Here is a 27883-nt window from a genome sequence, read left to right on the forward strand (position 1 = left end):
TGGCCCCATTTAATCTTTGGCCCATCCAGCACTGTTACTCCCATACAGTTCTTCAGGCGATGCATATGGCATGGGTGCAAGGTACTAAATGTGCATCCTTTTTTCTCCACTTGTGCAGGTAAGTGTGCTTACAGACCAGGTGGAGGCCCAAGGAGAAAAGATTCGGGATCTGGAGTTCTGTCTAGAGGAACACAGGGAGAAGCTAAATGCCACGGAAGAGATGCTGCAACAGGTATTTCACAGCTCCATGTCTGTCTTGCTGTCTGACTTTGTTCTATCTTAACAAACTGCATTTTGCGTTGGTGAGGGCAGTGCACTTCAAGGTGTTGCACCCCTTGATGTCTCTTAATGAAGTGATAATTCTCTGCCATATTTGCTTTAAAGTCTTTGTACTTAATAATGTCAGTGTTGCTTTACACTGTAGAAATCCAGTTCTGCTCTTCTTTGAGCCTTTCCTCACTAAATTTCAAAGAGGCTTGGATTAAAGCCTCTAGCAGGTTGGGTGGGTTCCCCTCAAAAGCTCCTTGCTGCCCAGAGCAAGTCTGATGACAGACAAGCTTTTTCCTTGTCCAGGCAGCCAACTTGTCATAGTGCCCCCGTGATCTCAGATGCATCCTAGATGCCTGGAGTCTGTCAGATGGGTAAAAGCTGTGTCCCAAGGCTTCAGATAATGCAAGGAAGAGGGTGATGCTTTTCCCCATGAAAGAGGCCTTTAGCTGTAGAAATAAATTACTAATTTCTTCCCCTTGGATGAATAATTCTGTTCTCTTCTTCTTTATCTTGAATCAGGAGCTTTTAAGCAGAACATCCCTGGAAACTCAGAAGCTGGATCTTATGGCAGAGATTTCTACTCTGAAGTTAAAGCTTACATCTGTAGAGAAGGACAGATTGGACTATGAGGACAGATTCAGAGACACAGAGGTGAGTAAAACCCAACCAAATAAATTGTGAAAGTTGTGTGTGGCTTCATACTACCTGAAAATTTCCTGGTATTATTTTTTTTTTTTTTTGCCAGGTAAGAAGGGAACTCAACTTTAAGGTTAAAATCTGTATCTCTTAAAATAAAAAGGGTCCTCTTTGGTAACTCTGCATTTACAAAGAAAGATTTCCAAACACAGTTTTTGATTCTTGCCATCAGATGTCCGGAGGGATGGCGTTTAGGATGGATTTAAATAAAATCATGAACATACTGCACTCTCCTGTCCCACCTTGAAACTGTCGTCTTCTTAGCAAGGCATGTCTGAGGAAAACACTTAAGCCAACCGCAAATACAAAAAGCATGCATGTGCAAAGACACAGCACACTAAAAGACATAACGTTTGGTTTCAGTAACAGAGAGAATGGAATGACTCACTGTGAGGGCATTTTGAAGACTCACTTCAAATCTCAGTTTTACAGAAGCCCAGGACCGACAGGTCAGCAGTTACTCATCTCAGGCTGGCTTCAAGCCCAGCAGCGTACTGTGCCAGGGAGAGCTGGCAGCACTCTCCTGAGGCATTTGCCCTCTGTGCACTGCAGATCTGTGTAGCTGAACCTTGCTCGTGTTTGAAGCCAGAAAACCTCAAAACAGGTGGGCAAACCCAGTTTTTCCAGGAAACTCCAAGAGCCAGGCCGAGCTTTGCTACCAGGGTGACATACCCCGTATCAGAAATACCTTGGAGTCTGCCTAGGAAGCAGAACAGAACTTCCAATTATGGACTCATAAATGAGCTGAAATGTCAGATGTTCATATTGTGGATGTTCCAGATGTCATACCTTTATAGAAGGAAAGAAGCCATAATGTCATTACAGGAGACAACATTTTCCCCTTCCACTTCAATCAGTGCTTTATCAACTCTCTTCCCTCCTTTGGGGAAACAAGGTTTGATCCAAATGACTGCAGTGAGCAGCTGCTTTCAGAACTGGATTCCACTGCATCTCCACTTGTAAACACCTTGTGGTTTCTTGTGGTTTCTAAAACAGGTAACAAAAGTGATTGGGCGTTGAGTGATTTGTTTCTCTCTTTCTATCCTTATTTTTATTGAATATGATTCATTGTTTGACTTTCCTGTACTCCCCCTTCCTTTGTTTCCACCCCGAACTGCAGTTTCTCCATAACTTAATAGCACAACTCAGCATACCGAGAAGGCGAACATGGGAGCTACCTCTGTTCCCAGAACAGTGGTTGCAGTGCGGGGACCACAACATGCACTGCAACTCGGTGGGCTCTGCAAGAGGCTTACCTGCATGGCAGCTATGAAGACCTTTCTCTTTTAAATACCTTAAAATACACGTAATGTCTTTGATAAAAATAAGATAACCTAAATTATGTTTAAAAGGTAATTACTATAATTAGGGGCTATATAGATTTATATCCTGGATATTTATACCAGAACTAATGCACTATTACTAAAAATAATAAAAAAACTATAAACTAATAGTAAACTAATAAAAAAAAATAAAAAATCTAATAAAACTAATAGTAAAAAAACCCTTTGAAAACCATAATGATGTAGTTTAGTGTGATAGAAATTATTTTTCTTCTTTGTTTCAACATTTTATAGCTGTAAAAAGGCTTAGGCTTAGACACTGAAAGTGATAACATGTCTTAATTTCCATTCTCTTTGGTGGAAAAAATGAATGGCTAATTAGTTGTAAGGGTCTCAGCCATGCAAAATTTCTAACAGGTGTTTTGGAAGCAGTACTTATTCAGAAGTACACAATATTTTGTTCAGTGTTGATCTAGTTATATTCCTGTTTAAAGTAGTAGATGATCAATTATTTCATCAGAGCTGAGTATTTAAATAAATGTTTAAAATATCATAAAACAAATTATGGCGTTTACTTGCAGTGTTCAAAATAGAAAAAAATTCATACCCAAACTGGGAAAGAAAAACTATGAGTATTGTTTCTGTTTTTATTTAGGGAAAAGAAAGCGAAAAGAAACAAAAACATGGACATCTTAAAACAACTTTTGTGGAGATACTGTCTCCTACAGAATTACCATTCAGATTAAATCCTTCATATTATCCAGTTTTTACTTAGGTCTGTCATTGCAACTTCCCATTCCAGCTTGGTAGGTTTCTCATATTTACCATTCTCCCTCTAAACAGAAGCTTCACTAGATCTGTAAGCTTTTTTTCCTTTGCGCTCTAGGACTTTATTGTCTAGATGTTCACAAATACACCTTTTCCAAAGCTAATTGTATAATTAATAGAGCTTTATAATTGTTCTGTTCTTTAAGTCATTCCAGTCTTTCCGCTTTCTCAGCAAACACCAGTATTATTTTCCTTAAGGAGCACGGGTGGTCTGAGTTGGGCTGAGTTTATGTAAGAAAATATTGTACAAGGGAGTTTATTTAGGGGAGGAGTCCATAACCAGACATGGTCTTTGAAGCAGCAGCCACAGGGTAAACTGGCTCACTCGTGGGGAATTCTCCACAATTTAAACACCACCAGTCTCCTTTGTGTAGGTGAATTTCTGAGGGGAGCAAAATGACGAATGTTGATGGTGTTTCCAGTACCAGTAAGGAAACCTCTGACCCCTGAAGCTTAAAGTTGTCGTTGCTTTTTTGCCTCCCTGGTGCTGCTATGAAGAGCACAAGTAACCTGAGCAGGGAAGGAAAAGGCTTTGGGAAATAGGAGTCTGTGTGTCCCACCCCATCAGCTCCATTCATGGATCCGTACAAGGAACAGCTGCCAGCATGGCATGGAGCCATGGCATGTTAGCATGGAGGGACCTGACTCTGGATCAGAAGAGGACCGTTTCATGGCTCTTTCCTGTTTTGTAGGTTTTTAAGACAAGAACATGCATTACTTCCAGGGCAGGTATTTTAACCCATTTATGCGTGGCCGAAGAGGAGATACTAAATGCGAGCAAAGCAGGTGCCATACACAGGCCACCATGTGGGTGATGGTATTACTCCTGATTCATCCAAGTCAGACAGGAAACTCAGTGGGTTTTTGGTCTGATCTCAGATCCTGATGAACCTGTACAACACCTTGAGTGCCACTGTATGTCCCATGCACACCTCAAGCATCACACTCGTCCCAAAAGCTCTTGAGGTCATAAACAGTTATAATGGTTGGCACCTTCAGGTTTCAAACAATGCTGTGATCTCCTTGCTGGGGCTGCTGCAGGAGGGGGCAAGGCACAGTCCTTCCTGTTGAAAGGTTCATAGTCCAAATCAGTTGAATTGTGAGAATAGTGGAAGAAAAGGGTGAATGTTTCAGGACAGCAAGCAGGGAAGTGAAATACACTGTGAGGATTAGGATTTCTTAGGGAACCTCAGTGCCTTTGACAATTGCTACCTCCAGTAACTTGTCCAAAGTTAAATAGTAATTCAGTAGCAAGGTTTTCTTTTTTTTCTGCTCATGTATGCAAGGCTTGCCCATCTCTTTTATACTAATGAGGGTATGTAAATAGAACCTGGTGAATCTCTAATATACTCTTCTGCCTCAAAAAAGATGAGAAGGAATGTCACTTACAGTTGCTGTGTTGTAGATAACTTAAGACATGACTTAATGTTGCATTTGCAAGAGAGTAATTGAAAATATTTTTAGGACAAAGCACGCTGTTGGGACTTGTCTTTAGTTCTATTTAACCCTTGAGAAATTGTACAGTATTTTTTGGTAACGAGTTACTAGGGGTAAAGGATTCTATTACCCATGAGGCCCACAACAGGTTAAGCACAAGAATTTAGTTTCCGCTCCAAGATCGTACACTCTGGCTGCAATTCTTCTTGTATTCTGCTCTGTTTTCTGTGACATTGTGAGTGTATCTTGACACTGCTGTTAATCGATATGAGTTGTGCTAACTTTTTCTTCATAAAAGGAGAAGGGTTTTGCTTTGTTATTCATTTTGCCTCAAAGGGGCCTTTTGAATACAGATGACTGGTTTCCCTCTCCTCCTTCAGTATTTTAAAAGTCACATAGTTCAAGTGGTAAATATGTAGGCAACAGTCTCAGCAGTTATTGCTGCATACTGTATTTTGACATTGGATCATGCCAAAGTTAACATCATGGTCGCAGGAGAGAAAAGCCCCAAACAAATCAATTGTCATTGTGTCAAAGCTGACCGTCAGACCTGAGAACATAGATTTGTTAGAGATCTCAAACACTTGGTGTTGATAAGGAACAGCTGAATTAATGTGGTCATGCAGACTGACATCCATGTACATTTATACTTAGAAGAGTGGTGGGCTTTGTAAAGGTCACACATTGAAGAATCAGGGAGGAATTGCAGGTGTACCCAAATCAGAAAGTCACACAGTAGCAGTAGTAATTACTAATAGCATCAAAATGTTCTATATTTTCATTTTACTTGTAGTTCTGGTAATTGGGCTTGGATCGTGCTAAGGAAATGCAGATGCTGCTCTGTTGTCATCAGATTCATTAAGCACAAAATAATAACCAGAGTTTTGTAAGCTCAGAAAATGTGGCATGCGGCTGGAAGGCAGGTGTTACTAGGGACCCATGAATACCCTCTAAATGTCAGCTGCTGGCTTGTTAGTGTATAAATTATAAGTTGCTATTAATTATGCAATTAACTCTGAAAAATTGTGCTTACAGTCGTTACCTCGACACAGAGCATTGCTTGACATGGATAGGATTTGCCTTACCGTGTCGGAAGACAAGCGAACCTAAGGACCATACTTTCTTCTTGGTAGTTTAAAAGCTGTTACGCTGCAGTTCAAGTCCTCTTATGTTTTCTAGGGTGCACAAAGAGCTTATTTCCTCTTTAGAAGAGTTTCCTGGTGATACAGCATTACAGTAGCTCCTGAGAAACTGGTTTTTTTCATTTCATTTCTTTTTTTTTCTTCTTTTGTAACACAAATGTAACACTGATCTGGTGTCCATACATAGACTAAAGGTCACTGAGATATTCATGAGGCAGAAGCTTGCTGGACATCTTTGAGTTGTGCAAAAGCCACAGCTTTCTGTTAATGTCTTCCCCTGCTGAGAAGGAAGATCATTTTCCCAATGAGCTGGTTCGTTATCTCTTATATGGAGGGACACTGTCCTGGCTGTCCCCCAGCTTCCTGCAGGTCTGCAGCTAGCCACTTAAGATCCCATTTCCCCATCTAGAGGACAGGGAGGTTTGGAGAAAGAGTGCCTTGCACCTTGGTGGGGCAGTCAAACTCAAGGTTTGTTTGACCACTGCAGGAAGGGAGCTGTAGAGCTGGTGGCACTCAGACCTCCAAACCTGGTAGGTCCCTTCAGGAGGATGGCCAGGAGGTCGAGGCATTCTTCTGAAGAGTTCAGATGTGAGTTGGTGGTAGCTCCAAGTTTCTTCCAAACCAGGCTGATTTTGCAAAGCTCAGTAGTAGTGGCGCCACTGATGCTTAAACGCATACGCCTTTCTGCACATAGACACCAGTAATGGCTCTTCCATTCAGTCCTCAGTTACAGAGGCTCATTTGAGTGGCCGAACTGGGCATTTACACTGTAATCACTTCGTCTTTTGAAAAAGCATGTGCCGGCTGGTGAGCCTGGGGTTGGAGGGACTGGGGAGGGCAGGATGTGGCTGCTGCATCTCAAAGGACGGCTGCCATGGTTTTCCATTACCCACTCTTGGTGGTGGACATCCAAGCAGTTGAGCAGCCAGAGGGGCAGGAGGCCTTTTTTGGCCCTCACCACGGCAAGTACAACTTCAGTTTATGTCACCGTTTGTCCTCTGCCCTCTTGCATTCAGAGCTGTAATGCAGAAACTGGGAAATACAGTCCCTGGATATCTAGGAAGCTCTGCGTTGCTTGACTTAGTTATGAATTTGGGTGGTGTGGTTTTCTGTACAGAGTGCCTTTTATTGCTGCGGTGTTTTTATGGTCTTACCAATGGGTAGCTATTGTGCTGTTTTGTTTACTGAATTTCTTTGTTGTTTCTGGTCTTGTTTCTCCCCTCAATCAGGATCTGATCCAGGAAATAAATGAGTTGCGGTTGAGAGTGGGAGAAATGGACAATGAAAGACTCCAGTATGAGAAAAAACTGAAAACAACCAAAGTAAGTGAGGCCTAGGGGAAGAAGCAGAGATGGGTGCAAGTCAGGCTTTAGAAGTTAGCTCTCTTTCCCCCAGTCCTTGCCTGCACCCTGCGAAATCCTGAGCACTGTCAAGCCCAGGGGTTTCATGGTACTCACTTAGCAACAGGGCTTATTTCCAAATTTCATGCTATGGTTTTCAGATCTGGGTATTGTTTCTTATGAGGGATAACTTACCATGCAGCTGGCTGTTAACAGCAAATTTATTACCTGTTTAGACCCTTGTTTCACATATGTGTCAAGAAACGCCAGTTGCAGTACATAAGGTGTGTGCCATAGGTGAGACCAAAGCCAAGCATTTTTTTTTCTCCTAAATGTGCTAAAAATCAGCCACTTCTGAAGAGAAAGCATTCACCTAAGTAATTCTAGCAGCCTGTTTCTGTGTGTAACTTCTCTTTGCCATTTAGCCTTGTCTCTTTTCTATCTTTAGTTTTCTCTCACTCCTCTGTCTCTGTTACCAGTCTTTAATGGCCAAACTTTCTAGTATGAAAATCAAAGTGGGTCAGATGCAGTATGAAAAGCAGCGGATGGAGCAAAAAAGCCAGATGCTAAAGGTGTAGTAGTTTCTGGGTAACATTGGGACTGTTTTGAATCCATGTTCCACCATTTTGCAGTCTGTCTTGCATCGTGCTGTCATGTTCTGTTCTTCATTAATTGCTGAGTGTTGATATGCAGTGCGCCCTTTCCCATTCGATGTGGAAAGCTCGTTATGTAGATATTCCATGTAAACAGCTTTTACATTGGATGGGGGAGCTTTTTAGTGTTGTGAACTTTGCATAGGTTGCACATAATGGAATTAGACTTGGGTTAAAATCATTCCCTTTTCAAAGGAAGATGGCCTCTTCTTATAGCTTATGTTCAAACAGAAGTTTTTCTCACCTTTTTATAGAAAATTTATTCATTAAAACTAGCTAGAAAATATTTATTCTTTTATACTGTTCTCTCTCCCACATGTAAATTTACATACTGTGTTTCTAATTCAGGGAAAGAAATACATATCAACAAGCACATGCCGCTCTAGTTGCCCATGGTTATAACAGCAGCTTCTCGAGTGACCAAGAGATGGTCTTGTTCTGGAGAAGCATGGGTTCTACACTGTCAGAAATCCTATCAAAATCAGTACCAAGTTGGAGCACTGGAGGATTGTATTGCCCAACCATTGTTCTGAAAGGAGCTTTGATTTCTTGACAATTTGAAGATTGATCTATTTTTTAATGATACTTTAGAGCAAACAGGAACCTGTTTCAGGAAATTCTGTAGTCTGGGCCATAGTTTGGGTCACAGACATCACTATATATTTGCAACAGATCTTTTGAGGTAAGCTCAGGAATATACCTAAGCCACAGTATTCTAGTTTGGTTTATTCCTTTAAGGATTTAAAACTTCAATTAGAAGCTGTAAATGCCAAAATTATGAGTCTTGTCTTGTTTTGTTTTCTTTATAAACTGAACAAATTAAATTTTCAGTGTTGGGTACATTTGCACTGAGGGTCCTGTCTTGATGATGCTGTTGCACAAGATATCCTCGGACATCAAAGAAACATGTTACTAAACTGGGTAGGATTTGACTCAAATTTTAAAAAGTTAAATGCATGGATCCATGCCAGTCAGTTGCTAGTGCAGATGGTTAGATCTAAGTTAAAATTTGACAGCGTTTATCTAATACACCCCAACTCCCCCAAACACCATCTGTCTTATTCCCATGAATCTCAGCTCTAAGCTTCCTTTCCTAATGCTTGATCAGCAAACCCAAACTGTGGCAGAGGTACCATATTTTCATCTGAACTGCTTTCCAGTATGTGTTTATGTGCTTGATGGTGTTGTGATTGATTTTTTTTTTTCATAGAAGCAGTTGTTATTTCTGAAACTGTCCTCAACCTGGTGTAAGCACAGTTCCATAGCTGTCCAGCTTTGAACATGCAAAACGCCCTATAAATACCAAAATACGCGGTTGTAGATTTTAGCATTCAGCCTCATCACCTGCACTTTTTCTGTCTCTGCAAGCTTAAATAAATAAGAAAACTGCTTTTTTTTTTGCTTTACTCTTTCTTTTTAATTTAAATGTAAAATCTCTTTTCAATTATACATGAGCCTGCCAATTTTGGACCATAGGACCCCTGCTTTTGCCCCCTTATGGACTCAGCGGTCTGTTGATGTTCAGTCAGTTTGGTGGGTGTACCTTCAGCCAGTGTAAATGTCAGGGGGTCATTAGTCATTTCCATTGACTGGGGACCTGTCCACTGTGCTTCATAGGAGGGAATTTTGGAAACATCTCAGATGCACATGGAAGCTGTCACTGAGTGATTCTGTGTCTGTTACAGGATGAGCTGGCAGCTTTGAAAGACAAACTAGAGCAGAAGGAAGCCGAGGTTAAAAGGTTGCAAGAAAAATTGGTTTGCAAGCTGAAAGGAGAAGGACTTGAAATACTGGACAGAGGTAAGGAGAAAGGAGGTTCTCTCACCATGTCCTCCTCAGTCGCCTCATCTGAGTTTATGTTTCAATGAATGGCTGTACAGGAAGCAGCAGCTAAAAGCCTCAATTTTCATGTACTTTCTTTGTGTTTACTTCTTTGAATATATTTAGTGGATGTTAACAATGCAACTGCTGAGCCTACTGTCATAGCAAGTTCTTGATCAACTTTAAACTAGCCTAAGTAATCCCTAGTTAGCTCTTTACATGGCTTGCATGGTGCCTCAAAAGATGCACTTTATAATAGCAAAGAAATCCTTAAACTAATTTCAACAAGTTCCCCAAAAAGATTAAGTTGAGAAGGAAACTTTCTGTGTGGGCATCTATGGTGGGCTTTGCTTGTACACCCCTTACTTGTAAGGAAGGGGAAAAGACATGCTGCAAACCGAAGTATGATGTGTACCAGCAAATCTTCAGTGTAATCTTCTAGCCATAAGTGGGTGAAATTGAGGACTGGTTCTGGATTTGTGCACTGGTTAAGCCTAAATCCTAATTAAGCTTGAATTAGCCCAGAAATTTTACATGTCAGATAATTCTTTTATTCGCTTGCGAAGAAGAAACAAAATCAGTATTTATCTGGAGGAAACTTCGATTTGGGAACTTATTTAAAATTTTTCTTTAAAGCGTCACAAAAATTTTCCACTGATTTTTAGACCTGCTGCAATTTCACTTGTGGATATATTTCACTGATAGTTATTGCTGATTTTAAGATTGTGCTTTTAAAGTATGGTTTTTTTAGAAAAGTAAAGCCACAAGAGATAATTAGTCTTGTCTGACCTGAGGAGGAAAATGCTGTGTGTAGATTGTCATATTTTATTTAATAAAATGATCTGTTTTCAGAACTACTGCATAAGATCATTAGAAGTGACCCCATTCAACTGTGATTCCTTCTTTTTTTTTTTTTTTTTAAACATTTCAATGTGAACAAGGTCTGACTTTTGTATTTATGACTACATATATGGGGCTTTTCTTCCTGGGGGCTGATGTGTACGTTGAACTCCCGTTAACCTCTGGTTCTCAGGTTTAGATTAGTTTTCAGTATAGCTCAGCAGGAGATTGCAATGATGAACCATGTTTTTTTCTGCCTTGGACCAATATGAAGTAATGCTGTTTGTAGATAACACAGGTTATCTGCCCCATTAGCTGAATGGTTCTTTCTGAACAAATATGCATACATTATCACTTAGCTGGCTTTTGCCAGTAAAGTGTTAGGTTAAGAGTAATGTATTGGCATAAGCCTTTTCTGAAGCCTTACAAGTGAAAACATACAGTTGAAAAATACATCCTTGAGATAGATAGTAGTAGTGAGACTATTTTTTGTCATTAGGTATGTTAGCACCGGGGGAGTATAGGTTGAAACCATTAATTACTTGCTTCTGCAATAATATGTGAGGAATAGTTGACTCCTTAAGTATCAATATTGTCTTAAAAATTATTTAATGTTGTAACCTTCATGCTAATTTCAAATCCAATGGATTTTCCTGCACAGATGAAAATTGTAGAAAGAAGCTCAAAGATAAAAGTAAGGTTTATGGTGTCTTTCCACAAGCATTTGCATTTCAGAAGTGCTTTCCAGAATAGCTTTCTGCATGTGTTTGCAAAACTGCTTTAACAAACATCGTTAGGTTGCATCATCTATAACCCTTAGTTACACTTAGAGTAAAATTTGAGAGTAAGGGTGGATATATCACATTTGAAGTACAAAGTTTTCTGAAGAAAAGCTGATAGACAAAGATTTGGTCTCATGGAGACTCACAAAACAGTTGCCTCTAAAAGAAATGCAGTTGCAGTCCAGTAAGCCAGATTTTCAGTTAGCATAACTGAGTGAAAATCATTGGAACTGGATCAGTTGCAGTTTCAGCCCAATGTGTCTAAATGTCTTCCATTTAAAAAGGCAGCCAGGCAGCTTGCTTTCTTCTTGCATTTCATTAAGGAGGAAAATGTTCTTCCCACTCTGTTTTTCAACAAATTTAGTGAAGTTAAAACAAGGTAAAATGCTTTCTTGCCTATCAGTTTGGCCACCTGCCTATGTTTCTGGTTAAGCTTAACATTTACTTAATTTATACAAGGTAGATTTTTAGCAAAAAGGGAAATTATTTGCATTCTTTCTGAATTTCTAATCTAGAACACCTCCAAAATCTAACCTTGTTAGGACATACATCCATGTATTTCTACTTCTTTGTAAATAAGGATTATAGATGAAGCACAGAACACTGATGTCTGTATTAGGGACCTTTTCCAAGTCTGAACTACAAGATATATATTCTAGCATGATTGCTCATCACAGCAAATACTTGTAGCATTCCATTGTGCTGTCCTCATTTCTGCATCCATACTGAATTAAGACTAAGCATCACTGCACAATGCTTTCTTCATCATATCCATTAATCCTATTGCTTTGTATAGTGGGTTTTTGAGATGCCATTTGGGGTGTTTGTTGAGAGTTGTAATGAAGATGTGTTCTATTGCACTCCAAACGTAGTATTTTGTGGTTTGGACTTTTTTTTTTGCAATTATTTGAAAGAGATAGTGAAAGTCAAGTAGTAGTTTTACTACTTGGGGGGTGGGTAAGAAAATTTCCTGAATTTCATCATTTCCGTGACAAAAATAACAGAAAAAAAGTTTTGAAGAAAAAGGGTTTTCTTCTATGTTTTTCCATCTAAAATAGAATTTAAGTGGCTTATGTTTTGTCTTTTAATTTGAAAATCTACTTTCAGATATTACCAAGTTGCTTCTAGGTGGTTTTTTTTGTTTGTTTGTTTGTTTTTCTTATTTCCTTGCACTGTCTTATTTAAATTAACTTACAGAACTGTATTGTGCTTTTAGATATAGAGGTGCAGAAGATGAAGAAGGCTGTAGAATCTCTAATGGCAGCAAATGAAGAAAAGGTAGCAAGTCATTTTTTCAGTAATCATTTATCAGATTGAGTTAAATCTGTAAGAAAATCTTCACATATAAACTTGTTACATTCAGTTAAAAATCAAATTTGTAAGAATCAATTGTTCACTATAGTCAGAAGCACTGCAGTGCCTTTAAGGGACTATCAGTGAGCATTTATGAGCTCTGTTGTATGTATACAGAGTCCTTACACTGTTGTGTCATTCAGTTCAGTGCGAGTGCAATTTACACCATGTTCTGAAAATGTAAAGAGCTCCATACAAATTCCACGAGAGATATCACAGTCTGCATTTCCAAAAGGGCTTTCTGTAAAGTATGAGTTGTTTTCATGTATAGTTTTGCACATTCATATGCATGTGCATTTTGTAGGATGTTTTCTTTTCATCACCAAAGCCCTAAATCCTTTGATTACTCCTTTCTTTGTACATGGCAAATTTATTATACTCTACCTTTGACTTAACAAGAGAGCTGAAATCCACTTTCAAGGCTGGGACAATTCTGGTGATTAACCAGATGATAGTTTTTGCTAAATACAGGTTTTGATATTTCAAAGCCTCTCAGATCTAAGTGCTGTCCCATCCACACTTCCCATTTCTTTCAGTCTCCCAGCCAGTTAAACTGAAGAATATCTAGTATTTCTTATTTTTGATTTGCTGGAGGAAGCAGCACAGTCACAACTTCCCTAAAGAAGATAGAAGAGCTTCGGCAATCTCTGAATAGGTACAAGAAAGTTCAAGACATGGTGATATTGGCTCAAGGTAAAAAAGGTATTGTACAATCAAAAAAAATTAAACTCTATTGTCATTTAAATTCTGGGTGCATTCTGTTAGTATTATATCAACTCTTACACTTGGTATCTTTGAAGGCATCTCTTAAGTAGAGTAAAAGCCAGTTCTTTAGCTGGTGTGAACTGGTGAATTGCCTTTTTTGTCCAGGCAGCTGCACATTTGGGTGCTGTCCCATTTACTGTCTGGTAGTAGTAACTTATTCTCACAGTGCTTATTTCCCCTTGTAAAATTAGTTTAAATATTATAAGCTCTCAGGTTCTTCCCATAGCCTCCTGAAATGCCTTTCAGGGCTGGCTGCCATTAACTGCTAAAAATTGCTGTTCCCCTCTCTTGCATGTGTTCTTGGGGAGGGGTTGGTGGCTGAGCAGAGCAGTGCCTGAGCACACACGTCCCTACAAGCCAAACCAGCACCGCCCCAGCGGCTGCACACACTGTAATAGCAATGCCCGAGAGCTGCAAAAATGTCTGTAGCAAAGTGGATGTGCTGCCCAGGCTGTGTTGCGATGACATGCCACATCTTTGGCATGTAGTGAAGCCTTCACAAACCACCATGTGCAGCAGCTGTGGAATAGTTCTCCTTCCTTATTACAGTGGAGGGTCAGGCTGGCTTTTTCTCATCTTTCCTACCAGTCACACACACAGACACACACACCCTTCTCTGCCACCACATAATGATCCCAACCTCCTTTTTAGCCCATAAATGAGCATGCTGGCTGCACCTTGTAGGGAAGCAAGGGTCATCATTTATCCAGAAGTAAAGCCAACAAGTTTCCATGTTCTCTCCCTTCAGGCAAGGAAAGCGACGGTGAAGACTTCTTGAATTCAGGGTCCGTTTCCACAGTTTTATTGGACACGCCAAGTCTGACTGACCCAGAGAAAAGTCCGTCCCCAACCCCAGTAACAGTATCTCCAGTCCACGATGAGTTTAACATGAATGTTCACGAAGAGGTATCTTTTTACTTCCACATTTAATGCTATCACTCCTTGAAAGCAGTGCTTGTGCTGGATTCGTATTGCAGATGCCAAAACTCAAGTTTCTGAAAAGACTTTTTTTCTGGGTTGCACAGTTTTTACTAATGTCCCATGTCCTTTTGGAGAATGTGGTTTTCTTGTGAAAGCTACCGAGGAGTTTAATTTGAGTTCAGTTACCTTTATTTTTCTTAATGATCAAATGGGATCAGGAGACAGCAAATAGCTGTGTTTGTCATGGGACTAGGTCTAAACTACTTTTCCTATCAAACATAGAAATTACTTTTCATATCAAACATAGCTTTTTTTTTTTTTAGGAACTGCATTTGTCAGGAACTTGAAGTAAACATGTTGAACGTGTTGGGACTTAAAGATATCCTGTCATATTTAAAAGGATGCAGTCATCACTACATCCATTCACTTAAATGATAAGTAGGTTGTGGTCCAATCTCTGATTTTTACAGTCACATTTTCCAGTAATAAAACCATAGATCTCTTCTCTTAAAGCTGTGAGTCAGATCAGGGACTTGACTCACTTAACTAGACAAGCATGAACACACTATGAAGAAAACAAAATTAAATTTTTTGCAGCTTTTTGGTATTCTCTGAGTGGCTGAGGACAGGAGTAAACCTGAAAAGTGAACTACCCTTTATGGGGTCTGTGGCAGAGACAGATTTAGCAAGCATCTTTGGGAGACTTGTGAGATTTTTGTCTGTGCTGTAGATTATCTGTGCAGTGATTCATGTTTTATCTTCAGTGCCATCTTTCAAGTAGTAAAACATTGTATTACAATAGAAAGAAATAAAAAAATAACTTTTAAAAATCTTATTTCATATCCTTCTTTTCATAGTTTATCTGTTTCTCTTTTTTTATTTATGACTGCTTAATTTCAGCTCAAAACAGTGTAACATGTATTCTTCATTCTTTTTAGAATTCCTTACAGATCCACACCAGTATTTTACAGATTTCAATCCCTTCTTTTTCATCAACATGCAAGAGCCCAGAAACTGTTGCAGAGAAAGTGAAAACACAGCCTAGGCCAGATCCTGCAAGTGAAATGAGGTATTATTATTTCTATGTATTTTTCAGTTGTAAATCGGACATTCTGTGGCATTTAATGAAAGTAATAGTCTGTCAATGTCTATATTATTAAGTCATTTAAACATGGCTAGCATTCACCTGACTAGCTGTAGCGAACTGAGCTTATGTTTGTAAAGTGCGTTAAATCTTTTTCAGTAAGCAAGCATTGGTTTGGTTGTTGTTGCTTGTAGCAGCACTCATACTTTATACCAGATGCTTCACAAGAAATGAACAGAAGGAGAGAAAAACTGATCTAATGTAATGAAGGATACAGCATCGTTATTTTTATCTAGGTTTACATCATCTAGGTCTAGCTGAAATAGTGTTGGCTGTGCTAGCACAAATGCATTCCTGATGATTTGCATTCAGACATTTTCTACAGTTGCTAAAGACTGATGTAAGGCACCAGCAAAACTGCAACAAAAAGACTGACTGGCTCTAAGCTTGAGCTGTTAATGGAGCCCCAGAAGGAAACCCAAGAGGCGTTTCAAAAGACTGGAGAAAGAGATACTCTTGCTGCCATCCTTTGATATGATGAAATGCAAAGATATTTCTTCAGCTGCTCTTATGAGAGCCCTGCCTGAGATTTTGAAAGACACACAAAATGTGTAGGCACAGAGTCCTGGGGAGGCCGGGCTGGGGATGCGTGGCTGCACCCTGGGGCTGTGGCTGAACTGTGGCACCCGGCGACCCCCATGCTTGAACCCAGTGGCAGCCTCTCACCCAGGGTGAGAAGTGCTGTTAGCTTCCTCCAGCGTTTCTAAGCCTGCACCCTTCTTGTCCGCGTGAGGAAACCCAGCCCCTGCAGATTTGGACTGGCGCTGCAGGGAGTACTGGAAAGCACACCGGACTTGCATCAAGACAAAGGTTTGTTCTTCTGCGTCCAAATCCCTGGCTTTATCTAAATGAGTATTAAATACTAAGAATCCAGAAGCAAGGAAATCTCGTTGGCTTAAAACCATCATCAATCTTGATGTGAAAAATCACTGCAAGCAGAAGTTGATGTGTAATTTTCTTCCAGTTCCGGATGAGGAAAGCATCTTATCCCTAAGACCAGCTTTGCTTGGTTTCTGCTGTGCTGTGCCTCATGCAGCTCTAGCTATCTCCAGCAGGGATTTATTTCATCTATGTCCTGTCTTGGAAAAAAAAACCAAACAAAGCACTAACCTGCAGCAAAATGCCTCACACTGTGGGTGGCTCACAGGCAGCCGGTGAGCTGCTGCAGACACTGCAGATGCTGTAACCTCTGCATTTATTTAAGCTGAATAGTGCAGTATTTTCAGCAACCTACAGTGCAGGTTGTCTTTCCTGGGGCTCTTGAGCTCGCCTTTGTCCTTTATCTTTTACAAGACTTGCCACTGTAGAGGCGAAAATTTGCCAAGTATCATGACAGCTGAAGTGGAAACAGGATTAAAGCAGGCTGAGATGATTGGATTTCTGTATCAGCAAGGTATTTGGATGGGGTCCCCAAACGCCTTACTTGTTTCATAGCATTTTTGTTTTTACAGTGAAGGAAGATCAACAGGTTCCTCCCCAGAAACCCAGCTGTGTGATAGTCCAGTGTAAGTATCATAATAAAAAGTGTTCAGGAAATATATTTATATGTGATTGTCAACTTGAACCCCCCCCCCAACGCACCCCCCATATTTTATATACACATGTAAACATGTCAGCTACTTCTAACCAAGGTGATATTTAGTGGTGGTAGTTTTCTGCTTATGTCCAGTTGTTTTCATGATCATTATTTTCCAATACTTTATCTGTGCACATGTGCAGTTAATTTCTTTTGCATTGTGAAGCATCTCTAATCAGGTTGTAAACTGTCAATATACTTTGAAATTTACAGTTTTCCGTACTACGTGTGCACATGATTTGCTTTTTTCTTCTGATAGTGGAGGAAAGGTGATCAGCTGACTACAATGAGAAAATTATTTTAACTTCTGCAACGTAGCCATATTTCCTAGGGAAATCAGTTAAGCTATTTATGAACTTGAAGTTGAGTCAAAGCAATTTGTTAGTAAGGAGCCTAAGTCAACAGGGCTTGCCTGGTACACAGTGTGAGGCTCAGTGACTGGTTTTATTTTGAGTGACTTAGTGCCACAAGAATATTCCCAAAGCCAAATTCTGCTCCCCTTATGTCAGTATAAAGATAGGTAACTTTGTAAAATTTGGTGGTTACTCTCAAATTTATACCTGGTTGCAGAAAAACCTTTAATGGTAACTTTGTTTTCAACCAGACTTAAGTGTTCTAGACTGTAAATCCCACCAGAAGTTGGGGGCTATATGGTCCAAAATGGAAAATGGAACTGAAGATAAAATACTAAAACACACGTGCTTGGCTTCTTTAAGGATTAAATTAGTCAGAAGCCTGTTGCTAAAAATACTGGTTTTTATAGCTTTTCTTTCTATCACTTCCTTTGCCTGTGTAACTTCTGCTTGTGCTTCTGAAAATATAATGTTAAGTAAGAAGCCAAAAATATCCAAAGGTAGGCATCATGTCCCTGAAGCATTCGCAGCAGTGATTACGATGTGGAGGTTCTTAAAGTATCTCATCAAATTGCATGGGCTCTGATTAGTGCATTGATTGCCTTAATTCAAAATGTTTGTTTTTAGTATGTCTCATCATGTATTATAATACGTTCTTTAAAGCTGATTCCTGAGAGTGTATTCATCTTAGGAAATTTCGTTCCAGTAACTTGGCTTCGTTTTTACGTTGTTGTTTCAGAACTACTTCACTGCAAAAGTCCAGCAGTCTGAGCAGTTTGAGGAAAGAGGCATCCGAAGCGGTTGGTTTGGGCTCTTACTTCCTCCCATCCCCTTAGAAATAGGAGTGACATCTCTGTTGAGGCAGTGACCCCATGGGCGCCCTGTTGCCACCTTCTGAGAAATTCTGAGTCAAAGTAGGGCCCCTCGCATCATGTGTTAGCAGTGGCCACATACATGTGACTTCTTCCAGATTTCACTAAAGGAGAAAATCTGTCCTTGAAAACACAGGCTTTTTTTTCCTTTTTTTTTTTTTTCTGAGTCATTTACCCAAGACTCTCCTGCTGTGTTTTTCCTCAGATAATGAGGTTTTTTTTAATTGATATGCTTTGCTGACTTAAGAAGGAAATAAGTCCCACCATCACTTCCTACCTGTGTTTAAGGCTAATAATTTTGAAAGGCCACACTGTCTGGGGTGACTATATGTTTTAGGTGGTCAGGAACAAAACACTGAGCCTCTGTATGTCTGGTGATAGCTTCAGTTTAGGTCTCTTCCAAAATGACCAAAAGCAGCTAGCCTCTAGTAATGTCATCAAATCAGGGTAATTCCTTTTCAATTTTCTGGCAGCCTAAACTGCTAAAAGCACCTGAGTTCTCTGATACCCAAGCCGCTGAGCTGTGCCTTACAGCTCAGGGGGGATGTTAACAGGGCTGAAAATGTAACCAGAACCTCATGATGAAAGCTAGAGTTCACGGGTTAGGGTTAATTTGGACAGCCAAGATGTGGAGCCTGTGGATGTTTTATCTACTTGGCTTCTACCCTGTCTGATTCCCGCTTTGGGTCCCCCCTGTGACAATTAGTGCCTTAACAGACTGCAATGTGACTCATTATGTATGTGGCTAATCCTTCATAAAGTAAGCCAAAGTAACTGAATTTTCATGTCAGCTCACTGACCTCAAAAAAAGCAAGAATTAATCTGTGTAAAATACAGCTCTGAAGAGGTTTATCAGGGAGGGGAGAGGGAGGGGAGGTATGGAAATAGGCAGGGAAGGATATTTCAGTCAGAAATTCAATTCAGGGTAACCATAATGAATTGGATACTGGCTATAAACCGTGACTTCTAAAATTTCTTAATATTTCCCAAACAGGACAGAGACTCTGCACAGAAGCCAACAGAGGTAACGTGTGTGTGTGCACTCATGCATGTACGTGGAGAAACACAGAGAGTGAGCGGGTGTTGAAAGGCTCAGTTGTGTGTAATTGTGGCATGCAGTTCCAGAGGGGGAATTGCAGACCTGCAGATGAGATAGCGAGGAGTATATGATGGTTGTCACCATCACTTCAGTGTCAGGCTTTATAGTGTCTCACACATTCTTGTCTTCTCACACATGGATTATCTTTCAGTCTGGTTGAGCATAAGGCTGCCATCTAAAGTGATGTTTCCGCTTCATATTCCACCAGTAGATAATTAGCAAAGCTAACCATTTAGTATCTTAATGATTGTGTACATTACCTTTGATTAACATCTCTCTATAAACCTTTGGCTTCCCAAAATTATTTTCTGTGAGCAGCAACTCTGTTCCTGAAGAGACTGTCATTACAGAACAGTTGTCCCATGGTACCGTATGGCCAGAGATTGCATGCAACAATTATTACCTGGGGAGAGACATACCTCAGATACCACTTGCGGCATGAACACTGTATCTATTCAGCAAAAGCCAAAGGATCATATTTGGATTGTGAATGGGTTTGCTTCCTCCTTCTTTTAAAGAGACAGTGAAACAACCAGAAATGTTAAAGCTACTGCTTTAAAGTGGTTAACTGGCGTGTCTGATGTCTGTCCTGGCATTTATGCTCCTTGCTTGATACTTAATTTCCTCTGAGCTTTGGCAATGGACATAGTCAGTTAATCCATTAATTCTGAAATTGCAGAGCAGTGATAGACAAAAGGGGCTGTCTTGCACTTGTCAGAGAACCAATATACTCTCTCTTTGCATCTCACGGCCCCTACAGCTACCAGTGGGGGAGGCAGAAACCCTGGAAGGCTGGAAAAGTTCAAAACCTTACAGGACTATATTTTTACCTTTTCTATATCTGCAAGCCAGACTTGCAGAAACTGAGAAGCATCTTAAAGAAGATATATTACTCTTAGAAGGCAATGATGGTAATCCCAGATCCTGAATGTGTTCAGATTAAGATCTTTATATTTTCCTCTATGGCTTTTTTTTTCCCTCTATAGCTTTTGCATTCTGTTTTCTTGTAGTAATAAATGAGAGTGACTCTCCAGGTTTTCTGTCAGCAGTCACTGTGCAGTGTCTCTCAAAAGGTCTTTTGCAATTCCCTGGTATTGAATTTTATTTCTCTAACTTGAGCAGGTTAAACCTCCTGTGGAAGTTAATAATTTTGCAACCCTCCCTCCGAAATCTCCTTCTCATGGTGGCGCAGGTGATGAGGATAGTTTTGGTACCCGTAAAGCCAGATCTTCGTTTGGACGAGGCTTTTTCAAGATAAAAAATAACAAGAGGACTGCGAGTGCCCCCAATCTGGGTAGGTATCGTGCACCTACATGCACATTCTGTGTATTTTGAAGGGTCTTAAACAACAGCTGCAACTGTCTTAAGAAGCAGGAAGGCCAGCCTTAGTCTCACTGTGACTTGGTGGCACTTTTCTCAGTAGAATGACTGGAAAATATCAAACAGCAACAATGAAAAAGAAAGCCTCACTGAGGTAATGAAGTATTTGATCTGTTTCAACCTCTGCTTTGATATCTCCTCTGGGACCTTGTGGTGAATTGCTGCTGATTTGAAATGCCTGTCTGGTGGTAGTTCACGCAGGGGATTTGGGAATTTTTTTTCCCTTGGCTCTGTCCTAAGTTTATCTTTCGTAAGATTTTCAGATGTACAGAAATGAGGCAGCAGCATTCAGTCTTCCTCTTTATTTTGTGTGTATTTAAGCAGTCTTACAAAAGAGATTGTGACAGCCGGAACAAGATTGACAAATTATTCAAGCTCGTGTTTATTTTTGGACCTGTAATGGCGGGAGGGGAGGGGGGGGTTGGGTTTGGTATTGTTGTTTGATGACATTTGCATATGACACAGAAATAAACAAAATGTTCTGCTTGATGCAGAAGTTGTTGTTGCCACCAGCTGAAATCCTACTTGTATTCACTGCTCTGTCATAGTAGTCTTTCCACTGTTCCAGTTGAAGCATCACATGAGTCTGTGCATCAGAACTACTGCCATTCACCTACAGTTTTTGTCTTTGTCTTGCACAAGATTTAGTAATTTAGCTCTGTCTTTCAGAAGCCTGAAGGGGCATAGCTTCTACTTTGTTGAGCAGAAGCGTCTTCTGTTCTTACTTACTCAAAGACAATTTTAGATTTTTGTTCAAAAGAAGTAACATACCTACACATCGATTATACACTGCCCATATTTCCTATGACAGATAGCACGGGAACTTGCTAGCTTACTTGGAATAGATGTACAGTCTATTCTGAGGGTTAGACTCTTTGCTTTGGTTTATTTCATGTGTGCTTTTATGTAATCACTTGTTTCATCCTGAAATTAATTTGTCTGACAAAATGGAGTACTTGTGGCTGTCATAAAAGATTGGAAGATGGGCCATCTAAATCAGGGTCCTGTAAATTTGAGTAAGTTATTTATGTTATTCGGATTTCAATGCTTCCATCTGTAAAGCTGGTGTCCAGATATTTTGCCACCTCACAGGAGCCTGCGTGAGTCACCTGCCCAGTGTGTCATGGAGCAAGTGACCTCCCTGCACCGAAGTGACTGCAGTGCTATTTTACCCTCGCTACAGTAGAGCTCTACTGCATTTCTTTTTTGTGATGGGGGGATTAACAGTGAATTGGTAATCCTAATCTCTGTGTGAATTCAGTGTTACGTGTAGCGCATGTGTCTCATGTACCTCCCTCCTTTTGTCTTGTATTTTGCTGATGTAAGTTTTGAACTGTGTTTTACCTTGTCCCTCTGCGTGTTCTCTCCCGTTGTGCTGCGTGTGGTTATGTGCGTTGTTTGGATATCTGAAGATCGCAGTCGAAGTGCAAGTGCACCTACTTTAGGTATAGTAATCCTGCATGTCTGCCTGTACCAGCGCTGTGTTGTATCTGCTGCTAACAGCTGGTTATGGCCACACACTTTTAAAACAAGAACTAGACACCAGAGCTCTGCATCCAAACTCTTGTCCATCACTAAAAGGAGTTTTCATGTAACATCTGCCCTCTGCTAAAAGTCAGCTGCGCCATGTCTCGGTAACTGCTACTAATGCAAGAGATTGCGGGTTAATTTGCAGAGACCTTTGCCGTAACTTTGAGCACAAAGTTACCCACAGACTGAGGTAGCATGTGAGAATCAGTGGTGTTTAAATACCTGAGGCACCTTTGTGATGTCGTCTGTCCTCGAGCCGCTGGAAGAGCTCAGAGGGTGGCAAAGCAGGGAATGAGGTGTATTTCCCAGGCGTTCACTTAGGGGAGTTCTGGGGGGAAGGATACACAATTCCTCTTCTAAGAAGTAGTTAATATTTGTTGTGTAATAAATGAATGAGAAATAATTGAGGGAGATGGGGATGGAGCCATTAATGTAGTAAAAACCAGTCTCAGCATGTGAGCATTCCCTGGGTGGTTCTGGCAAGGGCAGATAAGACCTGCAGGGTCCTGCCTTAGCAAGCAGAGCTGTGTCAGTCAGGGTGGTTGTTCAGCTGCCCCATGTGCACCTCAGTGACAGAGAGACCAAGTACTCTGGGCCCTCTCGGTTTCCCACGTGGCCCCTTAAGTGTCGGGGTTGTGTCAGTGCATGAAGGGGAGCAAGGTGGCAAGAAGCAACTGTTGCAATACCCGCAAATCTCTGCTACTAATGCACCCAACCTTGTCCTAGTATCCTTTCACTAGAATGTTGTTTAAATGTGTTTTTTCTAAGCTAGCGCTTTTTCTTACACAAGTAAAGCAGAAACCACAAATGCAAAGGCATGGGTCAGCATTAGTGCTGTCTCACTGGCAGGATCCCCATATTCCGTAGCAGTCAAACCGAAGTGCCCAGAAATCATCTTTTATGGGACCTTGTCGCTTCACTGTAAGGTTTAACATCTAAAGCATCGGTGGAAAATGGGACATGCTCATATGTATTCTGGCTGAGTCATCTAAACCTTGCCCAGCAGAAAGATAACGCTGGGAAAGCCTGCAGTTTGTTGCTGTTCATGGCACGTTGTGGCCGCCTCAGCATTAACTGTGTGTCCTGAAACCACATGTCCCAGCAATATATGCTCTACATTGATTCACATGACGTGTTTGGCTTTCTCCTGGAAGTCTGGGAGTCCATTTCAAAAACAGATAGTGGTCATCTAATTACACAGCCACATTAAAAGATGGTGAAAGTGGTTACAGGCCTGACTGTCAGCCGTGCTGCAGGCTGCCTTGCCACAGCTGCTTCATCTGAACAGGCTCGTGCTGTCACTGTTCCCCAGCAAATAAGTGACATAAATTCCTCATGGTGGTTTTAATTCAGCTGTCTGGCACTTGCTGGCACATCTCTGCTTATGTAGCCTAGTAGATATTGCAATTCTTGTAATTTTCTTTTTAAATTATCTTAAAATACTTTTCTTCTTTGTTAGTTTAGCTTTTACTAAACAATCTTGTGACAACTTCACTTTTAGGGACAGGAGCCCTCAGGTTCGTCATCATACAGAACAGCAGCTACAGAGCAAAGATTTAATGCCTTTCAAGTGGGTGGTAATGTGTAGGGTCTCTAGTCAGAGAGTCTCTGTGCATCCCTTGAAAGAGAAGATCTAGTTCAGATAGAGCCTAAATTCCCTGGTGTTTCTCTGCAGAGGAACAAACTGTTCCACAATTTGCAGAAATGAGGGGACTCCTGCTCCTGGGGCAGGAGTTGTTTGTTGCTGGAGTTTCCTGGATGGGGAGCTTATGGTATACTGCAGGTTATTAGGAAAGATGCCTGCAGGGAAATTATTTATTTTTCTGTGCTTTGGGGACTCCTGTTTTGGTCCTCTGCCACGACACCTAATTCTTCCTGGGCATCCGTGTGCCTCAGCTCTGTGAAAAGACTGTAGGAGCACTCGCCGAGGAAGAGTAAATTTGGCATTTAATTCATTGATTGATTCACAAGGTGGTTTTTTGCCCACTTTGGATGCAAGGCATTTAACCGGTGCACAGCATTGCCTTGGAGTCTTCCGAGTCAGGCCCATGAAGGAGGAGGAACACGTGTTGTTTCTCCTGGATTTTCCCATCCATCTTTGCCCCATTTTCTTACCATGATGACTCTCAATAATTTTAGGAAGAGTTGTTCCCAAGTTGAGAAGTGTGTCTGTACAGTGCTGCACAAGCAAGTCTTGACAGGGCTTTTGCTTTCTAATAGCTGAAACGGAGAAGGGATCTGCAGATCACTTGGATCTGGCTGGCTTGCCCCCTCGCCCAAAAGAAACGGATAGTCTACAGATGACTCCACCTTCTCCAGATTCCAAGAAAAAGGCCAGAGGGATCAAGAAGTTATTTGGAAAGTAAGTAAAAGATGACAAACTACTGTTCTCCAGAGATGGGTCTTGCACAGGGGTTTGCTTGGAGCACATACTTCTTTTTTGCCCCTTCGACCTGCCACTCCATGGTTTACTGTCTCAAGAGCACAAGCCAGTGTGGCCTTTGAGAGAGCAAACAGCAGGTCAGTGGAGGCTGGAGGAAGAGCTACAAACCCCACAGGAGATCTTACCTTTGTTGGTTGCAGTAGTAGAAGCGTGCCTTTTCCTTATCCAAGTGTGAATATGCTTTCTTCTTTTAAACTAGGCTTAAAAGAAGTCAGTCTACCACCTTCAACCCAGATGATATGTCCGAGACGGAGTTCAAAAGAGGAGGGACAAGAGCAACAGCGGGGCCACGACTGGGCTGGTCTCGAGACCTGGGGCAGTCTCACAAGTAAGATGAGTGGTGCAAGGCGCAGTTTTGTTTGCCTTCGTGGCAGCTCCAAAGGAGTAGCGCAGTGCTAAAATGAAACATTCCCTCTCCTGGTAGACAGGAGCATGTGGATCTAGGACAGTTCCTCCTTTGAGAGATGGTCTTTGCAGGGTTGAGGTTGGTTGGGTGGTGGGGTACTGCTGTGAGTGGGGTTTTCTTTGCCTGCAGCTTCGCAGGAGTACAGCTGTGAGGCCGTGCAAAGCGAGTTATGAGCCCTCATGTGGCAGTGACAGATACTCCTCCAGTACATTGCCTGATGCACTTCTGGGGATTAAAGGCTGAAATAAAACATTATGGTCCTACCTCAGAGTTTTAGCCATACTAGGCTGCAAAGGTGGCTGTTTCAGTTGTATAACTAGATTGTGTTTATTGTAATAATGGCAGAACATCATCAGCAATCATCACTTCATGGTGCCAACAGTTCAGAAGTAGAGAAACCCTCTTTCTTGTGAGTCTCACCTACCAGCTGACTGTGATACACGTTCTCCCCTGGAGATTGTCCTACCTTCCACAAAGTACTCATGAGTGAATGGCTTAGGTTTTGGTTTTATCATTATGCATGAGAGTAGGAGATTTGAGGCACAGGATTTATCAGTCTTTTCTGGTAATATTTTCTGCAGTGAGCTGGACATGCCATTCGCAAAGTGGACAAAGGAGCAGGTTTGCAACTGGCTCCAGGACCAAGGGCTGGGCTCTTACATAAGCAATGGCAAACACTGGATACTGTCTGGGCAAACACTTCTGCAGGCTTCTCAGCAGGATCTGGAAAAGGTGAGAAATACTGGAAGCACTGCTTTCAATTAAATGTACAAAAATTGATATTTGTATGCGTGTAAGTCATGTCTGTAAAGTGCACCCAGTAAAAATAAAAATGGAAAAAAGGTGAGTTTTTAAAATACTATAATTGCAGTGATGCAAAATCTGCTTATCTCTAGATGAAGTTTTGTAGAAATGTAGTGTTCTGTAATTAAACTAATAATTATAAATATGTAATTTAACTTCACTGAACATGGACACATCAACCGGCTATGCCACTTTTCAAAAATACGCACACAAGAGTGCCTCACTATTGTATGGGTTTGTAGCCCTGATTCATTAGCATATGCATATTTTCTTCCTATGTGAGAAGGGTGTAAAAAGTTGCTGGTTTGGTCTGATTATATTTTCTGCCCATTTTACGCAAAGAGGGCTGAGGATTTGTTACACGTGAGGGTGATCAGTTTCTTGGTCTTAAATTGTTATGGAACTGTATGTGTCTTGTTTTCTAAAACTATAAACATTTTAAAAGTTGGTTCAATTTATACTTAAATCCACAATATTCAGTAATATTTGAATTTTCATCTTTTAAAAATCACTATCCTCATCAAATAGTAACCCTGTTTTTCTCACTTAGATAGTGAGCTAATTCAAAGCTACAGTTACACTACAACCAGAATAAGAAAAGTGTGATATGGACATAGTGGCTTGTAATAATGTTATCAGACGTAACATTAAATAGTAAGCACTGGTAAAAGTGTATATGGGATTGAAGAGATCCTAGAACGGCCGCACTTGCAACTAAATGCAAGGTGTTATGCATCTGGAAGCATTAATAAATTTCAGTGATTCCTGGGACATTCATATGCTCTCAACTAAATAATTCTTATAAACTTACCTGCCTAAGTGGGAGGGAAGGAAGCAATCCCAACAAGTAATTTTCTGAATGCTAACATGTTTTATGTTGTGTTTCTTTAACCTGGCATAAAAATACAGTGGCAAAAATTTTCATAGTTTCGAATCCACCACATTTTGAAACTAATCCACCACAGTGAGCAGGTCTTTCTGTAGTGCTGAACATGTGCTAAAACGGTGCTGATAATCGGCAAATATAAAATACACCTGCCAGGTCACCAGCAAGTGCTGTGTACAGTGTGACTCTTGAAATCATTTGTAATACAGTAGAAGGAGAAATAAAATACAGTATTGTCTCTAGCTTCACTGGTTTCCTTACCTTCACAGGAGCTTGGGATAAAACACCCATTGCATCGGAAGAAGCTTCAGCTTGCTCTGCAGGCACTTGGGTCTGAAGAGGAAAACAATCATGGAAAACTGGATTACCACTGGGTCACCAGTAAGATGTTGAAGCAGCAACTTTTGATAGGAGTTCCTAATCATGGCTAATTTGGGGCTCCAAGAGTGAGAATAACACTAACTGGTGCTAGGTGGCTTGGCTGCTCAGCTAACATGGGTGTCTGTCTCTGCCTTAGGGTGGCTGGATGACATTGGCCTCCCCCAGTATAAGACCCAGTTTGATGAAGGGAAGGTGGATGGCCGTATGCTCCATTACATGAGTGTGGTGAGTAAATGGCTTTTCTTTTGCTGGCATCTTTTTCATGTCCTTAGTTTCTCCCCATTTTAATGCACACTGGTATACCTCCAGATAGCTCACTAAAGACCAGGTGAGACTAGAGAGACCTGCTTTCGCTGTGCCTGTTGTTGCGACTGCCTAAGTAAATTCACTTAACACCCTCCAACCTCTTCATCCCAGCCTCCATCTTCCTCCTGCTCACTTTGGGTCAATTCACCAGCAACAGCAGCCTTTTTTGCACCCCACAGCACAGGTGGCCATGCCCTACCACACACCTCTGTGAACAGCCTTCTCCCCTTCCCGCATTCACCTCCTCTCAACCACCCCCAAGCCTTTCCCAGCAGCAGCCATGGCCTAAAAACACTCTCTTGCCCTGCTATATGTCAGGGGGAAGAAGGGTCCAGGCAGCAGATGACCCCAAGAGACAGCCGGCTGTGGCTGGGGAGGTGGCACCACCATTGCCAACTCTTTTTCCCTTGGCCCTCCTGCGGGAGTAGCCACTGTCCAAATCTCAGATGGCTGTACGAGAGGGGTGCCCAAGGGGCTCTGTGGCTGCTTGGGCAGCTCTCATGTTGCAGACAGCCATTTTCATGTCCATCCAGGGAGAGCAGGACCAGACAGGTGTCTTAGGGATCCAGTGT

The 27883-nt window shown here is 41.1% G+C and overlaps 1 protein-coding gene across 1 annotated transcript in view; it reads left to right on the forward strand.

Annotated features, from left to right (window-relative positions):
• The window catches only part of PPFIBP1 (PTPRF interacting protein, binding protein 1 (liprin beta 1)), a gene marked incomplete at its 3' end in the record, with an annotated part of 41455 nt that extends 14225 nt beyond the window's left edge, over nt 1-27230 (forward strand). The window contains exons 4-22 of the mRNA XM_010072725.1: nt 119-232; nt 790-921; nt 6886-6978; nt 9335-9449; nt 10972-11004; nt 12309-12370; nt 13069-13147; nt 13959-14116; nt 15082-15200; nt 16727-16780; nt 17944-18004; nt 19071-19100; nt 20298-20469; nt 21968-22000; nt 24306-24447; nt 24728-24856; nt 25516-25666; nt 26894-27005; nt 27142-27230. Of these exons, the coding sequence (XP_010071027.1) occupies nt 119-232; nt 790-921; nt 6886-6978; nt 9335-9449; nt 10972-11004; nt 12309-12370; nt 13069-13147; nt 13959-14116; nt 15082-15200; nt 16727-16780; nt 17944-18004; nt 19071-19100; nt 20298-20469; nt 21968-22000; nt 24306-24447; nt 24728-24856; nt 25516-25666; nt 26894-27005; nt 27142-27230 (1878 nt within the window). The remainder of the gene's footprint in view (nt 1-118; nt 233-789; nt 922-6885; nt 6979-9334; nt 9450-10971; nt 11005-12308; nt 12371-13068; nt 13148-13958; nt 14117-15081; nt 15201-16726; nt 16781-17943; nt 18005-19070; nt 19101-20297; nt 20470-21967; nt 22001-24305; nt 24448-24727; nt 24857-25515; nt 25667-26893; nt 27006-27141) is intronic.
• Between the last annotated feature and the right edge of the window lie 653 nt (nt 27231-27883).

Source organism: Pterocles gutturalis, unplaced genomic scaffold (genome assembly GCF_000699245.1).
Source record: "Pterocles gutturalis isolate BGI_N339 unplaced genomic scaffold, ASM69924v1 scaffold24437, whole genome shotgun sequence".
Taxonomy (NCBI): Eukaryota; Metazoa; Chordata; class Aves; order Pterocliformes; family Pteroclidae; genus Pterocles; species Pterocles gutturalis.